The 18,175-nt window shown below is 34.4% G+C and overlaps 1 protein-coding gene across 1 annotated transcript; it reads right to left on the reverse strand.

Annotated features, from left to right (window-relative positions):
* Positions 1-217: 217 nt before the first annotated feature.
* Positions 218-17,667, reverse strand: LOC139971347 (uncharacterized). The gene is made up of 20 exons (XM_071977707.1): positions 17,520-17,667; positions 16,727-16,779; positions 15,009-16,129; positions 13,771-13,973; positions 13,417-13,493; positions 12,147-12,205; positions 10,713-10,912; positions 10,166-10,242; positions 9,781-9,839; positions 9,160-9,279; positions 8,231-8,433; positions 7,860-7,936; positions 7,346-7,404; positions 6,625-6,747; positions 5,791-6,002; positions 5,165-5,241; positions 4,080-4,144; positions 3,627-3,674; positions 3,092-3,117; positions 218-1,638 (listed from the first exon to the last, which is right to left on the reverse strand). Exons 2-20 carry the CDS (start codon positions 16,770-16,772, stop codon positions 1,548-1,550), a joined length of 2,943 nt encoding a protein of 980 aa, XP_071833808.1. The 5' UTR covers positions 16,773-16,779; positions 17,520-17,667; the 3' UTR covers positions 218-1,547.
* Between the last annotated feature and the right edge of the window lie 508 nt (positions 17,668-18,175).

Here is an 18,175-nt window from a genome sequence, read left to right on the forward strand (position 1 = left end):
TAACATTCTGTATTTGTTTTATAATTCGTCTCTCATATATTTCAGAGGTGATACAGTTTAAACCAATTAATTGCGCTTGGGTTGTAACTTCATAATTATATGACTTTATTTACACTACGGGGTTTGCGGATTTAGATGCGCTTAATGGGAGATTTATTCATCTTTAAACCCAATATATAAACTCACGGATGTCCACACATTTAATAATAATGTAGGATTTTGTTTTATTTGCAATTCACTTCATCTGTTCTGGTGATTATTTTGGAACACAAAAGTTAATTGTTATGTTCTCAAGCTACCTTGTTCGTTTCTGGAAATAGTCAAGAGTATCATATCTTTATGTCTTTTTAATATACCTTTATATACAGGCGAAAAACACATTACAGAACACAATTAATTTTAGGAAAGAAATTATAACGTTTTAGATTCTTCCCAAGATCAATCAAGGAGAACTGGCGTCACACAAGGACATGGTAATTATAATATGTACTTATTGTTAAAACAGAACAAATACAAAAATCGAATAACAAATATTTATATCATTTTAATATACCCTAATACTGTTTTTACAGAGCTCAATAAATGTTTTATCCAAATTTGATAATTTCGTAAGGCTATTGAGCCAATATGATATATCTAAAAGCTATTTCTAAAAAACACAACTTAGAAAAAAAAAACCTTCCTATTGATGCGAAGGACGTAAGGATGGCGCCCTTTTGATTCCATACCAGGGAACCATAGTTCTACAGTATATCGCTTTCTTGTCATTAAAATCTAAAAACTAAAAAATGAAAAATATTAGTATAAAATGTTAATGTCATTTAATATACATGAGATCATATAAAACCCTATTCAAATGAAGATACGTTTGGTCGACCTCTTTGAACGAGTGATTTTAATACATGCCTGGTCACTGATATTTGGAGGTGGGAATTCTGAAACGTCTTTCAACCTTTAATTCAACAGAAAATGCCTGTTCGAGCATTTTGAATCAGTTTTAAATATCCATATAGAAATTCGACAACATTGATTTTTCTTCCAAATTTGATAATTTTGTAATGGCTTATACAGTTTTATGGTTTTTGATGTTTCGAGGTATTTCATGAATTGCAACACAAGTATTGCGCTTAAAAAGTAATCCCTGCATAATGCAGAGTTGAATGAATAATGTAAAATGAATAATTACATACATTAATATTCTGAACGTTTAAGTAGTAAATAATATATATTGGAAGATTTGTAACATTATGTAATAGAATATCCAAATGGACATTTCAAATACATTGTAATAACACGCTATGACGTAATTATGGTTTTAGGGCCCTTTTCAAGAGTGAGAGCTGAGGTCCTTCACTGTTACTTCATCTAAACTGCACATTTTGTCTGGCTATCTTGCTTGACAGACAGTTTTGATCCGTTCGGTCCAAAGGTCAGAACCAACCCTTGGGGCCCAGGGATATCGAGGGGTGGGTGGCTTGTTCAATAAACCTCTTGAACCGCATATTACTTCGCCTCTGATAACATGCACGTTCGATGATTTTTAGTGATTACTTCAACTTTGTTGCCAGTTTCAGAACCTCCTGTGGCATCTTCAATATCCTCGCTGATGTAAGCCGAGCCTTTTGAAACTCTGTGTATCTGGGTAACATTAAAAATAGAAACACATGATAAGACAACATATTATACAATAATGCATGATATTGATATCAGCGGAAGTTATCATGAATACATTAAATTAACCTGTAGACTGTGTTTGATATAGGTTTCTCTAGCAACTGTTACATCAATTATATGTAAGACAAACATTGCACTGTATTTGTATTTCAGTGAACGGAATTTGCAGTTGTCGCTCTCTTTTAAAATTGAATTTTCATATTGAATTATCTATCGAGTTGCAAACCTATAAACTAGAAGAACCAAAATGGAAAGACAACATTATAGTGCCACTATGACGTCAGTGATTGGCTGCAGAAGATTAAAAAACAAATAGCGACTAACTAAAGTTTATCATGTTACGCGCATATCAGCAAATGAGAATAATAATGATTAATATAAGTACATCGTTAATATAAAAATTCTTCTTCTTCTTCTTCTTTGTTGGGGGGTTCTAGGATAAGGATACGTAGTTTCAGTCAATATCCAAATGAAGTCAAATTTTAAAAATTACATATCTTGCGATATATTTCCTCAAATTATATTTAATATCTTATTTAGCAGGGCAACCCTCTCATTATAATTACACTCATTAAAACCTTGAAATATTGCACGATGTTTCAAAATTAAAAGACGGTGCAGATTATCATCTCAAGGGAAGCTCTTACTCTCCTCTCCATTCGAGCACCAGCTATACCTATGCCTTAACCCCCCCCCCCTTCCTCCCCACCTCCCTCTTCTATATCCACAAATCTTTACATCTATCTTCATGGAATCTACCTTCACCAATTATATGGACTATATCCAGCCTAAACAAGTTTCATGCAATCCACACACGTCTTATGCAATCCACACAAGTACAACTTTTTAATGTTCTACCCAGTTCACTATTAGATTTCTACATTAATAATATAAGCTGCACACCTTCCGGTTACACATTGCACTATTTAAATGAAGAAAAATAAAACGCGAAATTACAACATTCTACAACATGACATACCTTTCTAACTCTATTATTATTATTGCTATGTGTATTTGCGTGACACCGTTCCCTCACCCCAACCACCCTCCCCAAAAACAAAACAAACCAAAAAACATACCAAGGACGTAAATTTGCCTATACACTTTACAGTCATAATGATAGCACTTTACATTTCACAAAACAAAAGTGTGTTATGCAATTGAAACATCTGGGACTATACAATATTGACAATGCTTAATCAATGATTAAAGAAAAAAGACATGTTTCACTTTTTTCGAAGTAGAACTAGGGTGATATCTATTCGAATCATCCTAGCTAGTGTTGAACTTTTGTAAACTGCTGTTATTGAAAATGATTAACCAGTGTATAAAAACACTGTTAAGTAGTGGTATTTAGTTATGACAAAGACTAGGACAAGTCAATTATACAGAGTGGAACCTATAGCGAAATACTTACCTCCAGTAAACACGAAACTTTGACACCTGAAAAAGATTACAACAATTTTGATAAATTATGAAATGGAAGCTAATATTGTGGTTAAGCACTTGCTAATAAGTTATTGCTTTCGTCGCAAGTGGTCACAACACCGTGTATCAATGGTAAGCGTGCCCGTTTATGAATATTGTAACAGGAAATTATACAGTATTAATATTTTTATGATTTCGTGGGGTGGGGGAGGGGGAGGGGAAGGAGAAGGGGAGGGAGTGTGGGATAAAGGTCCTAAATTTTGCTCCGCTGTGTGATCTGCTTGGGCTGACATTATCTAAAGTCTCTGCCAGTGTTGTAAAACAAACTGCTTTATAGAATGTTTGTTATTGAAATGAACTATGCCCGTGCAACTAATGGAATGTTTTAAGGCAATCTCCAAACAATTTGTTTTCTTTTAAATCAAGCAGGTCCTTTGAAAGTTGAGTGGTTTCTAAGTCTAGACTAATGAAACAAACGACGCTTGCAATATCGTGATATAAGTAAATCAAACTTGACAACTAACCTCTCCAGCATACTCTGCATCTCTGATATATTTCTTGGTATTACCATTCTGTAAATTGAAAGAGAGCCCCCACCAATGTTAACAAGATTAAGAGATCAACTAGATATCAATACTTTTGTAAATGTGATTGTATTCAGCATGTCTTATTTACTTAGTATTCAAGACGAGAAATCATGTCGATGAATCGTAGCTTTAAAGTATGGGATACTCGAAACTTAAAGTACAAATAACATACTGCTTAAAAACTTGATACAAACGTGAATTGGCAGTCAACAAAATCTGATTGAAATCACAGAAGCCTATCTCTCGCTGGAGTATTTATGATGGTTTTCGTAATGTTCAATTTGACAGTTCTTGCAGCCCTTCGTTAGGGAAGCATTTTGTAAGAATTGTAGTAACCCCCATTATTTCTTAAGCGGGGTGGGGGCTTTTACATAACATAAGAATACTTACTATCCAACGACCAGACTCAAGATCGAGGTTATACTGTAGGAAGGCGTCGCGAGGGTTCCATAAAACTACAAGGAATAAAAATGTAAAGAATTTAAATTCTGTTGAATTTTATTTCGAAAAGCTCTTTCCGTTTCCAAGGTATACACATTTGACGTTATGATATATCTGGTGAAACTCATTAAATATGAACAAACGGTAACGTAGAGTCTTGCGCTCATCAAAATTTCTTATGTCAGCCCTTAATAAGTTAACCCGTAATTACAAGCCCACATATATGATTTGAATAATGTGATGTTCCTTTTTTTAAGAAGACAATAACATATTTCCAAACAATCACCTAGAGCCACAAACATGTGCTCGGTGTCCTTGAAACGAAGGTTGTAAAAACAAAAGGAATAACATAACAGAAAATTAGGCAGTCACTCCCTTTACATCATCAACGTGCATAGTTAGCTAATTTTTAGTCATCAATGAAACTAGAATTAATAGAAGACTGTAAAAAGGTCAATCTGTGAGGGATTTTGATGGGAGTTGCAGCTATTTTTATGATTTCGAATGCCTATCAGAGTGACTATGGCATTGTTGTTCCTATGTGTCCGTAGACTTTATTACAAACAATGCTGGTTAAAGAGTTGGTGGTCACAAAACTCGAATCGTGTAACTGTTTACTTTTCTTTAGTTGTAAATAGAAGACAACGTCGGTTCTCCCAGGGTTGCTTGATGATTTGTTAACTCTGGCAAAATTTTGTTCAATTTTTACCAAGTTTGCAATATCGTGTTTTCATTTTATATACACTTAATGGTAAGAAGCTTTCTCAAGATATGATCTTAAATTCACGACAAAGGCAATGACTATAGGTCCAGAATCTGATGTCACTTCCGTTCCGTGACCGCTGGCAATTCCTGAGGAGCGCTTTGCGTGTCATCGAATTACTCAGATGCACTTTTTTTAGGTAGGAGAGAGACCTTCACCGAGGTGTATACAAATATATCTTCAACACATGATTATACATCGTTTTTGAAAAATCTATTATTGTAAGTGGTTTTCTGGTTTGAAAAATACTGAGTAATCTACTCTAGTATACCTTTGACGTTTTTCAGTTTCAGTTTTATTGGAACGGACGCAGCAGGAATAGACATCGGTAGTAAGCAGTCTCCAAACCTACGAATTTAGAACAGAAAAAGAACAGGGCTAGCATTTCACATACAGCAGTTTGTCAGATTGAAGAAAAAAACAACACACAAAGTACACACAACCCTCATTAGATTAACTAGATATACAGTAAGTTACTGCTAAATTCTACTACAAAAGACAAGAGTTGTTCGTCAAACATTAAACCTACTTGCACATAAACTAATATATTGACATCATTAGCTATATCATTAATAACACGAGATTATGAGTAATTTAAGACAAACAAACAGTGGCTGAAATGGATGTTCCGCATCGTCGATATTCAAACTATACCAAAGGAGAATGGGTGTAATAAATGTATTTAGGTTGTTTAACAACACTGCATATATATATCCATTTTCGATTTTTTTTCTTTCTTTTTTCTGTTCAATATATTTCCATACCAATACAATGTGACCACTGGTTAACAAAAACTATGTAATAGTATGACGAATGCTTTGACAAAAATGTATACGTATATCTTGTATATATTTGATCAATAGTGTTAATATCACTTGATATGATGTTATACTTTACCACAACTCATTCAATCTTTCTGATTTTTGTGCAAATAACAACACCCTAACAAAGTCTGTCTCCGTCAGTTCTCTGCCCTCTTCCTCTGTATTTATTCCTATCATCTGCACCAATGAGGGACACGCAAGACGGATCTTCGAGTTCAGACTGATGATGTTTTCATCACAAATCCCATCAAAGGATCGATAAAGGTGAAGACAGGATATTGAGATCTGAGCAAAGACAATATAATCTCAATTGTATACGTCATGAAATAATGAATAAGCAAAAGCCTGGAGTTAATTTATGCAGAATATCACCGCACGTCAAAGTCATCCTACTGAATGAACGTTTATCAGTGCAAAGACGATAATGTGATCTCGGCAGAGAAATAAAAAAGATGATAAAATGATACATACTTAAACCAACATTTCATCAGCTAAAGCTTGCTTATGGTAACATGAAATTTATCCAGGCGAAATCTGCCGATCCTGTTTTGAAGTACGAGATAATCTGGGACCTTATGGGGTTATTGGGTTATAACAGGAACACGTTTAATTGATTTAACCGGCTTATATGATAGTCAACGTTTTATACATGAGTAATTATAGTATAGCTTATTTATTGTTATGCATAGATCAAATGGACCTAACGAATAATATTAGTGAATTAATTTGGTAATGGTGAATCTTTAATATACATTTGTCAGATTTATGTCAGACTCTATACTGGGCTCGACTCACGTCTAAATTAAACTTAATTTAATCAACTTTAAATTTTGTAAATTAATTGATTAATTGATTTCAAATGATTTCTTGGGTAAATAGCAGTTACATTCGACATTAGTCAACTTACGTTGCGTTTAGCAGCAATGTGTAGAAGCTGTACAATAGACCTGTGTTGTGATTTGGTGTCTCGTTTGTACAAATTTATTGTATCTGAACAGAACTGCGTAAGGGACTCGATGGAGTCTGTTGTCTGATAAAGAGAGATGAACGTGTAAAACATCTGAAAAATAATTTTCTGTCGCCTGCAAGGGATAAAAGTGGTCCTGCAGATGGTACATATTACACGTTATTATACTGAATTAATCGATAGGGAACAGTAATCTGACTCTTAAGCATCGTGAGAAAGTTTGACATTTTCTAAAGATAAACTTCGGCACTTTGTTGAACTGTTCCATGTCTTACACCAGACACAATTCTTGACGTAGCTTAGATAATGTACAAAATAGGATAATTGGATATGGAAAGAGCCTTATTAAATGTGTTATAATACAATTAAAACCGTCGTTCGATATATAGAAACAAACATCTCCTGGACAATCACTGACAATCATCCGTTTCCTGCGCAAAACTTGTTGATAGCTTTTCTTCACCAATGAAACAGGAACTATAATTATTACTTCAAAGTCTGAAAGGGACATCAACAATGTCGCAAGTTTGACCAATACATTCGGACATGACGATCACACCAGCCTTATTATAAAAAAAATACAGTGACTAGACATAGTTACTCTAAAATTTTGTTAGTATTAGTTGCTTTTGCATAAATATTATCTCAGCAACCTGCTTACCTCCCACTCGCCGGACTGAAGATTCAATAGAAACCCTTGGTCAGATGGACGCCAATTAACTAAAAAATGATAAAAGCAAATAAAGTCATCGTTTACATTTCCGTTTCTGAAGAAACCAGTCTTAGAGATCGTTTGACAACAGAGGTATTGTAAATTCATGAAAGTTTTATCTGTTTATTGTAACGAACGCAGGAAAACAATATTACAATTTACTAATTATTAACCAATGATACTATTTTATGGCATCGGATAAAGCAAAAGAAAACACTATAATTTCATTCTTAATGAAATTGTTTACCAGACGGATTTGTGGGCATGTTTGCTTTTGTAGGTCGCAAATCATTGAAATTTTCAATATGAAAGAAAAGTAAAATTGCTGTTATCATCAAAACCAGATAGAGCTGAATGAGTGAATGTATTAGACATACCTTTATATGCATATTGTTTCCATTACCAGATCAGGATATTGTAATTAAAATGATCCCCTTGTATTTAATAACTTTAAATTATTTACCTTGGACTTTCCATGATCTCAGCCGTTGTGTTATTTTCTTGGGATCTATTGACAGAGGCAGCAAACAATCTTGAAACCTGTTTTCATTTTGTAGAGAGACGAAATAGACTCATTAATGATTGAGTTGAAGTTACCTACTATGAAACGTAAATTGTGAACAATCGATGCTTGGCTGAAATATCTAAAACAATTGCCAAAATGAGTCTGTATTCATTTCTTTTGCTTAACTTATCCGGTACGGCGTGGATAGCTCTTTGCAGTACGAGTGACATTTCCCTGTTATCAGATTATGCAGGGGGTAAAAACACCAACAAAATGCCAGCTAGTGTTATATTTAATACCCATTTATCTAAAATACGATACTTTCTTACCTTAGCTCTTTCATTTCGTCACAATGCTGTCCATAGCTAGCTATTCCAATAACGTCTTCTGCGGTCAAATCCCTTCCGTCCGCTTGAATTAATATCTTCTGTAATGATCGAATACTTGCTAACCTCACACCAGATTCCAATCTGATGGTGTCGTTTTCGTACTTACAGTTGGAAGGATCAAGAACTAAACATGGCACCGCAATCTGTGAAAGAAAATCATTTAGAATGTAAGTCTCTATAGATATCATGATGACGATTATTTACAGAGTGCCTCCGCAACGTCTTCAATTAACTGCTCAGTAAATGGGCTGGTCATGGTCTGACACATTGCACAATGCATTTGTCGTAATGAATATCTTTTTCATTATATGCCTACCTGACAGTGAAACTATGAGACAAGTTCAGTATTTTGGTACCCAGGGAAGGCTTGTTACTTGTTTTATATTGTAATTTTCTTAAAAAGATTAATCGAAATTTGTGGGAACTAGCCTCGTTAATAGTCTCCCTGTTTTCTAGTGTCCCTTCATATTACGCTATTTTCTACAGTGTACTGTTTGTTATGTTTTCTTCTGTAGGATAATATGAGAAACAAATTTAAATTGACATGAACAGAAATTGAATTGTGTGCAATTATCAATTGCGCTGTTTTAAGTGTAATGTTTAAATGACGTTCAAATTAACTTGATTTGGTGCAATTTAGTTGCCTCTGACGATTGTAATTGTAAATGGTGTAATGATTGTAATGTTAATGGTGCCGCTTGTAATAATAAGTGATGGATAAATAAAGCTTCAACAACACCTTTTCGTGTCCAGAAATATTAGTCGTATTCATTGCTGAATTAGAGTTGATAAGGTGTGTATGGATATAGATAGGATATACTGTTATACAAATACAATGTTTGTAAATATCTCTCGTAAAAGGTACTTACACTATTGCTATTTGCAATGCCCAGTAACGTGACCGCTGACATCTTTTGTAATGTACTCTGTGTGCCACTAATCGAGAAAGCTTCGGAACAAATCTTTCTTACAGAGTCCAAATCATCAGTCTGATGAAGAAATCGTATAATTTAATATCGTAAATGTTGTATAGTACAGTCAAATGCGATACAAATCAGATTAGAAAATAAAAATCTCAAATCTAACCTACCCGAAATGAGAGAGTATTTACACATTCAGGTTCTAGTTACAACAACATGAGGTCTCACAATCATTCATTGATAAAAATTGTTAGTTCTCCAATCACAGTAAATCACCAAAATCCTAGAAGTAGGACATACGTTTTGTCCCTTGGAAAGTGTTTGAGAAAACATTTGCTGTTTTTCACTCGTTTTCGGTAATGTAAGTCATCTCTATAGTGTCCTTTACCTACCAAATTAAAGGACCGTTTTAATTATGATGGCAAACATTACTAAAGCATAAATTATGATATATAAGAGGATTTCAAAAATAGAATAATAAACATTAAGAAGGATCTATTGAAGTATGGATTTACGGTAAATGTAGTTCGTAACCTATACAAAAATGGTAATAAACAATATTGAACTTACCACCCACTGACCCGAACTGAAATTCAGTAGGAAGTCATAGTTGAATGGACGCCAATAAACTACGTGAGTAATGGAAACATTCATGTATTAAATAAGGTAAAATTGAAAACTGAAAAATCAAACCAAAAAGGTAGTTATTTTCCAGTTCCATTTTGAAATTTTGTTTTTCTTGTGAGCAAGGCAAAAGCGGAATGCAATTCGTATTGTTCCTGGTAAATGCTGTAAAACTGACGGTGTTTTGATTATTCTAACATCCAAATATACGAAACCATACACTAAATTTACAGTGGCTCTAAAGTCGCATAGTTAACAATAGTATTCTGAGTTCACAAAGTTGGAATATAGTGGCTTAATAAGCAACCAATTTTGAAGACTATTTATTTACCTTTCACACTCCAAGATTTCATCTTCTTCGGAATTCGTTTTGGATTGATAGACATCGGTACAAGGCATCCATCCAATCTTGGTAATTAAAAGAAGAACGTTATATTTATTAAGAAAATATGTAATTATTCCAATATTCATTGACAGGCCACCCAACACATATATTTTACACCTTTTACACTCTCTATAGCTATATGCTGTAATTTATTACATAGTGTTCTGGCTTAACTTGATGCAAAATACGGAACTTTCTGCATTCATTGCAATTATTACAATCTCCCATTCTTAGCCTTTTTCTTTGTACGTGATGTAAGTTCCTGTTCGTGATGTATTCCTTAAGAAACAAGAAGAAGAAACAGTAAGAGGCAGCCAGTGAAACATGAGGTAATTCATAACCTATCAATTTTAACCAAGCAGTGAATTTAAACACCGTGCATTATCGAGAGTCATCATGGCAACCATCACATATGCTTCTATATGGGTATCACATACTAGTCTTGTCTAAATTATGCAAAAAAGAACTTTCATATTTTGTTTTCTTTTCTTACCTTATTTCTTTCAATGATCTACATCGCTGTCCATAGCTTGAAATTCCTAAAATTTCTTCTTCAGTGACTTTCCTCTCGTTCAATTTTACCAATATTTTCTCGACTGATAATAGACTTGGTAGCACTAAACCTGTCTTCATTCTTATTTTACCCTTCTCAATTTTACATTTTGAGGGATTAATGACCAAGGGTTCCGCGACCTGAAGAAATATATTGATCATTCAAAAGTATAAAAAGGTAATATTTAAGGGAAAAGTGAAAGTGACAAAAGGTTTTAAAAAAAAAAAAGGTGATATGCATGCTTTTTCAGTACAATGTATCGCCAACACTGGCTAAATTACCAGCCAATACTCATAGCTAGTACAGTAACTACTGTTCATGTTCCACAACCGTGCATCAGTAACTACTGCGCTGTGTTCATAACACGGTAACATGTGTTACAGGTGGCACAGTAATTACTGCAAGTTTTTTGTTAATGCAAATTTAAAAATTTAATTTAAAAAATTAAAAAATTTTAAAAATTTAAAACAATTTAAATTTAATGTTTAATTTTTTTTAAATTACTACAAATTTTCACCTGTCGGACTCGTAGTTCAACGTGTAACAGCTTTGCAGTAATTACTGTGCCAACTGTAACACATGTTACCGTGTTGCGAACACAGCGCAATAGTTACTGATGCACGGTTGTGGACCATGAACAGTAGTTACTGTACTAGCTATGAGTATCGGGTGAAATTACAGGATTCTTCTAAGCATATTTTGTATCTTTGTGGATTCATATGAGCTTTACATTATATTACAGTAGGACTACAAATACTTCAATTTAGAAATGGGCACAATTGGTCCATTTAGTAAAAGCTTGATTACATCTCTGAAAAGCAGAAAAACACCCTCATTTCTACTAACCATATAGGCTTTCGCCAATATGTATTCAAGACAAAACGGAAAAAACAGAATTGAATACTAGTGAATATGGTGTCAAATTATCATGGGAAATGTTACATCTTAAGTATTTATCTTACAAAGAACCTGTTTTATGAAAACTATGTGGGAAATAAATGGTGATCGGTGAGATCATTTTGGAACAAGAATGTGCCCCGACATTCCTCATGGTCCATTGAAACATCAATACAAAACAAGAACAGTTTTAACATAATGATATCATCATGAAAATACAAAATGATTGCTAAATTGAACAAAATGTATACATAGGATCTCATGCTCTTCATAGCTAGTTACTTAAGAGAGATTTTAAATAGCAAAATGTTCCTTTTCCCTTATACATGACTTGGGCGTATTGGGTGTCTATATTCATAATCATTTGGTTCAGACTTCATAGCGATTATTAACTTTGATATCTCTACAATAGTCAATAATTTCAGCATCTTAATCTGGATATAGCTCATAAGGGATCGAATCGTCCCATTAATTTACCTTCCAAAGACCGCAAGCAAGATCCAGTTGAAATGAGTAGCGAAATGAATTCCACAAAACTATTTGGGGAAGGAAACAAAAAGTGGAATCGATGTTGTAGTAATATAAACACATTAGGATAATAACCATCAGTCCATATCTCTGCAAGTGAATTACACGATTTCTATACAGACGTCTTACAATACTGAAACATCATGTTGTCGTTCGTAACAGTTTGATTCTTATATGGACCTTAAGAGAATAACGCTAACCCAGTAAGTTAATACATGTTAATATGGCAGAACTCCCGACTTCACAGTCACGTTAGTTTACCAAAAACTTGAGCTTAGAAATGAGTTCCTTCAAAGTCGCGTATTGCCAGATGGACCGGCAAAGAAAAGATAATGTGCTCGTCTGCGGCAGAATGATGTAGCCATGGGCGCAGATCCTGGTGGGACAGCGGGACGCGTCCCACCAACTTTTTCAGTGGTGGGGACATGATATACCGTGTGCCCACCAATTTGTCTTGACCAAACGCTGCATTTCAAATTTCCCTGTATTGAACTTTGGCACAGTTTGATACAGCATTGTGCAAATGACATGCAGCAGTTCTCATTTTATTATATTTATCCACAGTTGTTAAATATTGGACGGAAATCGCATTTGCGGCAGTCTTTATTTGTTTTCTGGGAAAGGACCCCAAGAAAGACTGATCTGCGCCCATGGATGTAGCTGTGCTCAAGAGTACCTTATTAGGTCCAGAACACACCCTCATTTCGTGTCAAGAAGACATTGTTTGTTTGTAATTCAGTGATGATTTTTCAAATACCTTTGGTAACAGTAGAGTGACTTTTGTCATTAAGACAATTCAACAGAAAGGTTTTTTTGTATTTCTTAAAATGTTATATTTTTATTGTATATTTCAACAGAGGAAAGTTATATTTCTAAACTTCGATTTATGATGAAATTCTTACTAGTACAAAGGACATTGATACTTAAGATCATTTCCCCGATGTGTCAGACCTCAAGGATGAAGCAACAATACTTTTACAATAACCTTAGTTCAGCTACGAAGCCATTTGTCCTTGTTGACACCACAAGCCACTTAATGTGACCACTTCCTGGTGTAAGAACAGTTTTTAGTCAGTCAAAGTTAGTTACTATCAACCAACCATATCTCCAGTTAGGGATTACATTTTCTGCTACTAGCTTATCCACTTGAAATGTTTTGGGAAGCTTTTTAGATTAGATGGAGATAATAGATAGAATACATATATAAGTAGTTGCTTACCTGGCACATTCCATGATTTAATGGACGGTGTTAGTTGGTTATTATTGAATGTCTGCGGCAAGGAGCAATCTTCAAATCTTTGTTGTAAAAACAAAAATAGCTACAAAGAACTTCGGCAATTTAATAATGGTTAAAAACATCTGTCATTGTTTACCGCCATACATTGGTCATTTAACCACATATATTAGACGATTCACAGCCAAGTATGGTGATTAGGTAAATCAAAAATATTTCTAACATGCTCAAGCAAAGAAGTATCGCAATTATGAGAAACTGGTACTTTTTCATGTTTAAAATGGTAATATACTAAATGTGTATTTTTATATAAAAAAAAAAATGAAAAGCGTATCTTACCTTAGTTCCGTTAATCCATGACATTGTTGACCATAGCGTAGTAGTGCAATCACTTCTTCCTCCGTGAAAGCTTTCCGCTTCCCTTTGATTAGTATCTGTTCTACTGATGAGAAGCCAGGTAAGAGCACACCGGACTGCAGTATCACTTTCCCATGTCTAAAAGAAGCACAGGGTCCTTCTACTTTTAACACTGGTACTGGAATCTGTGATTGATAAAAAGTAAGAATGCAAATAGAATGAACGAAGAATGTTTATAAAACCCTTAAGAAAGTGAATTCATATATTATAGTTTCTGTATGACACATTGACATATTCCTTTGTCAGTTCTGGAAATCGTTCTGGCTGAATACATCTTTATAACATGACACTAAGTAATCAGAACAGAGAGTTTTAATCCGAACAGATAGTTTGAAACAATTAGTCAATAGCTTTACGACCAAATACTTACAACGTACCAACAAACATACCTGGTTTAACTGAATCCTGATAAAAGAGGTACATATGTGTTTAGTTACCAGTTTGCGGTATAACAAAATATCCTGTATCTATCGTCCTATTGAACGTAGTAGAGCAACGCATTTCTTCAAAAGTTTATCTGGTATCTGATGTTTGATTGCTTAACAAAATTGCTGAAAATGTTATGAATCTTTAGGTGAAGGTCACATCCTTATAACATTTTTTATCCCGAAGATATGATTTTTTTTTAAAATTATGTGACATATAATAAATGCATCTGACAACAGCAGAGTTGATGATGTCATTGGGGCACGCAGGGCAGCTAATAATATCTGTTTTTCTTTATAATTTGTAAATCATTTTATCCACAGTAGAAATAAGATACATTTTGATGAAATTCTAACTACAGAAAACAGCTAAGCAAACATTCCAAATTTGTCAGGTTTTCAATGATGATTCTACAAGAAGATTATAATAGCTTATGTAAAGTGTTTCAAGAACATTTGCCCAGATGACATCACAGACCCCCTACTGTGATCCAACTTCCTGGAGTAGTTGAAGGTTTAGCTAGTAAAAAACAGGTTATATTCAATCATCCATATCTCGAGTTAGGTTGCAACTAGCAGAGTGAAATAATGTTTCTCTTCATTATAAGTTTCAAGTTGTTTGTAACCATAAAATCCTTTTAAAACGTGAATTATAAACGTACTTACCTTAAGTAATACAAATACAGGTAGATTACGTTAGTTGCACATTTACCTTACTTATTATTTTGTGTTTACCTGACTTGTTGAGGCAATACTCAGAAGCTGAATCTGTGACTTCTGTTGGAGTGTGCCATCAGTCGTTTTGATCACCATGCCATCCGAACAGAACGTTCTCACCAAGTCAACAACATAGTCAATTTCATTGACCTGCTCTATGGAACAAACGGCTGCAAAGTAGTCTCCGCCTTCCCTTTTTTTAATGTATTTGATAATGTTTGCAGACGCTTTCTGATTCAGACCACATGCAAACCGAAACAAAAATTGATGATCGGAATGGTTGATCTCTTTCAACTTATTCTTTATTGAAAAACTGAAGAAACTACCCAAGTTAGACGAAAGATAATTCGCTGCAAACCATTCGACGAAGATGTTGTGATAGAATCTGACAAACATTTTCTTCACAATTCTTCTCAAGGTTCCCTTTCCGGGAATCCCTAAATTATCTTCTTCAATGAGAATCCCGATTGCGATTAGCTCGTTGAAACATTCGTTCCCAACTTTGCTCCTGAATTCGTTTTTCGGCCACCGAAATCGCTGGCTTCTGCCAGCTGTGAGACAATCGAATGAAAGTTTGTTGAGTCTGTCGTGATTCGGTAAGGTCGACGTTTCAACAGATGACTTTCCTGTCCTCATTTTCTTCTTCCACATGTGGTCATAATAACACATCAATGTAGATTTAAAGAAGCTTGTCAGAGAGGCAAAGGGCTCCACATTTTTGTTGGACATGTGAGCAAGCATCAAAGCGAAAAGTGGAATTTCACATATCTCACTTAGGACAGGATTACGAGTAAGAATATTCCGTAGCTGATTATCTGTTGGAGCTTCTTCAGGACGACGATTGGGTTGGATATAATCAGCAACATCTTGCAGAAGCAAGATGGATTTGTTGTAACTAGGATTTACAGAACTTTTGGAATTCTCGTTTCCTTTATGCAATACATCATTGTGCTGCGATTTATGCGTAGGGGCATGTCTCATTCGTTGAAAACGTGTCTGTTTGTCTTCAGGTTCAAGCCTCACTAACAGGTCATCACCAGCATTGAAAATGTTTTCACGGATGTATGGTACATATTGTATCTTGCCGTAAAGTTCATTGACCACCGTTTTCCTCACTCCCTGAGTCAAAACGGTTTCGCCTGTCAGAAAGAATGCTAATAAAATTAGATTTTAATAGTGTAGGAATATGCAGTATGTTATGTAGTATGGAATATGTAGTATGTTAATAACATATGCTGCTGTGAAATGTATCTTTAGTAGATGAAGGTTGGTTAAAGGGTAATATAGTAACGCTTCTGGCACCAAAACAATTAACCCTCAACGGATTTCAATAGTGCCGTAGATCTTTATCGTAAATAGTTTCATTGGATTTTTTTTTATAAAATACAAACAAAGGGAAAGAATATGAACAGACGAGCCAAATGAATGATATCAGTGGCTAAACTTAATTAGAAAGTTGAAGAAATTGTATACCATATGACATTGGTTGTTTAAAATTATCTTCGTTTATCAATCAACATGCAACAAGTCCTGCTTAAACCGTATACCACACTTAATATAAAGTAATTTGTTTGCTTCAAAGCTGTTCATTCTATATGTTATGTTTTCTTGAAATTGGAAAGATGCAGACTACGAATTTTCTTACTACTGCAAGTGGTTCTTGTTACGACATAAACACCGAATCAAACGTATTAGTTGCGTTTTAGAGTCATGGATGAGCAGTACACCATACTTACTCATCTGTCGTGGTTTGGATACATCTTCATTCCAGTTATTTGCCATTTTCGAACTGAAAGAGAATAACACAATTTATGTTACATACAAGATACATTAATTTCCTTAAATGTTTTATGATTGATTTCACTAGTTGTTTATCTTGTCATTCTAATTTAACTATTTACATAGTATAGAGGTAAGAGGGTTCAAGCTGAAGAGGGGTGGGGTAGGAGTGGGGTGAATATGGGGTCAGGGGAGGTACAGTGAGAAAGGCAGTGAGACATGTAACTTTGATTTTATTGATCAAACCGCAAAATCACCCCCATGCGTCCTGACAAAACTATTTTTTTGCATTCTGTAACACAAATTCCAGTACTTGAACGGGTTTCTGAACGAAAAGATAAGGAACTTGAATTACATTTTTTTTAATTCTCTCCAATAATTTCTTTTAAATTTGTCAGCAAAAAGACATTTGGAAAATAACAAAAAAGCAGACGGTTGTTTAATAAATTTCAACAATGTGCAGATTCTCGGCCTGTTTTCCAATTACATTAATGATTACGATATATAATGCTCTCTGCATTCTTCAAACGAAACATGACAAGAAATGTTTTGGAACTCTTTTCCCGCAAAAAACCCCCCAAAAAACAGTCAGTGACATATGAAGGCCACTCCACACACTCCTGATAATGAATTCAGATAAACAGTTCCAACGCCACCATCGAATGAAATATCACCGTTTCGTTTCTTTCATTTTCACTTATTAAATGTACCTGATACTTAACAAAATATCTTTTCTTAATTTAAGCATACCTGTTACGTTGAAGTGACACGTCCTTACAGAAGTACTCCGAGTTCAAACTGCAGGATGGTTAAACCAACCGAAGCCATTACAAAATGACGGTTGAATGATAGACACTACAGATTAGTGTTAACAAAGGTATCGCGTAAAAATACCAATGGGGCACCTACAGAAAACGAAACCTTAATAGTGTGTCAAAGTCCATCCCTTAAATCAACACAATAATCAAGTACCCGGTTAGTAAATAATCAGAGCAGATGCATTTTAAATGTACAATATAGTAATTGTATATCTATATATCTAATATATCAGGTGAAGGTATAGGAATCGAACCTCGGACCTTCGTGTCACAGACATAGGTCCACACCACTAAGCCACAGTGATTCTACTTGTGTTGATGCGTATTATAGGCATTCCATAACTGTCAATGATAGCATATTACGCACGTGTTACGATTGTACAGAGTGCATGCACCCCTAGTGCTTTTGAATGACTATGAATGACAATGTACACAGAATTACCACTTTTAGAGGCAAGTCAAGCACACACACGCATCTACACATATATATATATATATAAAAAAAATATATATTAAAAAAATATATATATATATATATTTATAAACATATATATATAAATATATATATATATATATATATATATAGTC

This window comes from Apostichopus japonicus, chromosome 8 (assembly GCF_037975245.1).
Source record: "Apostichopus japonicus isolate 1M-3 chromosome 8, ASM3797524v1, whole genome shotgun sequence".
Lineage (NCBI taxonomy): Eukaryota > Metazoa > Echinodermata > Holothuroidea > Aspidochirotida > Stichopodidae > Apostichopus > Apostichopus japonicus.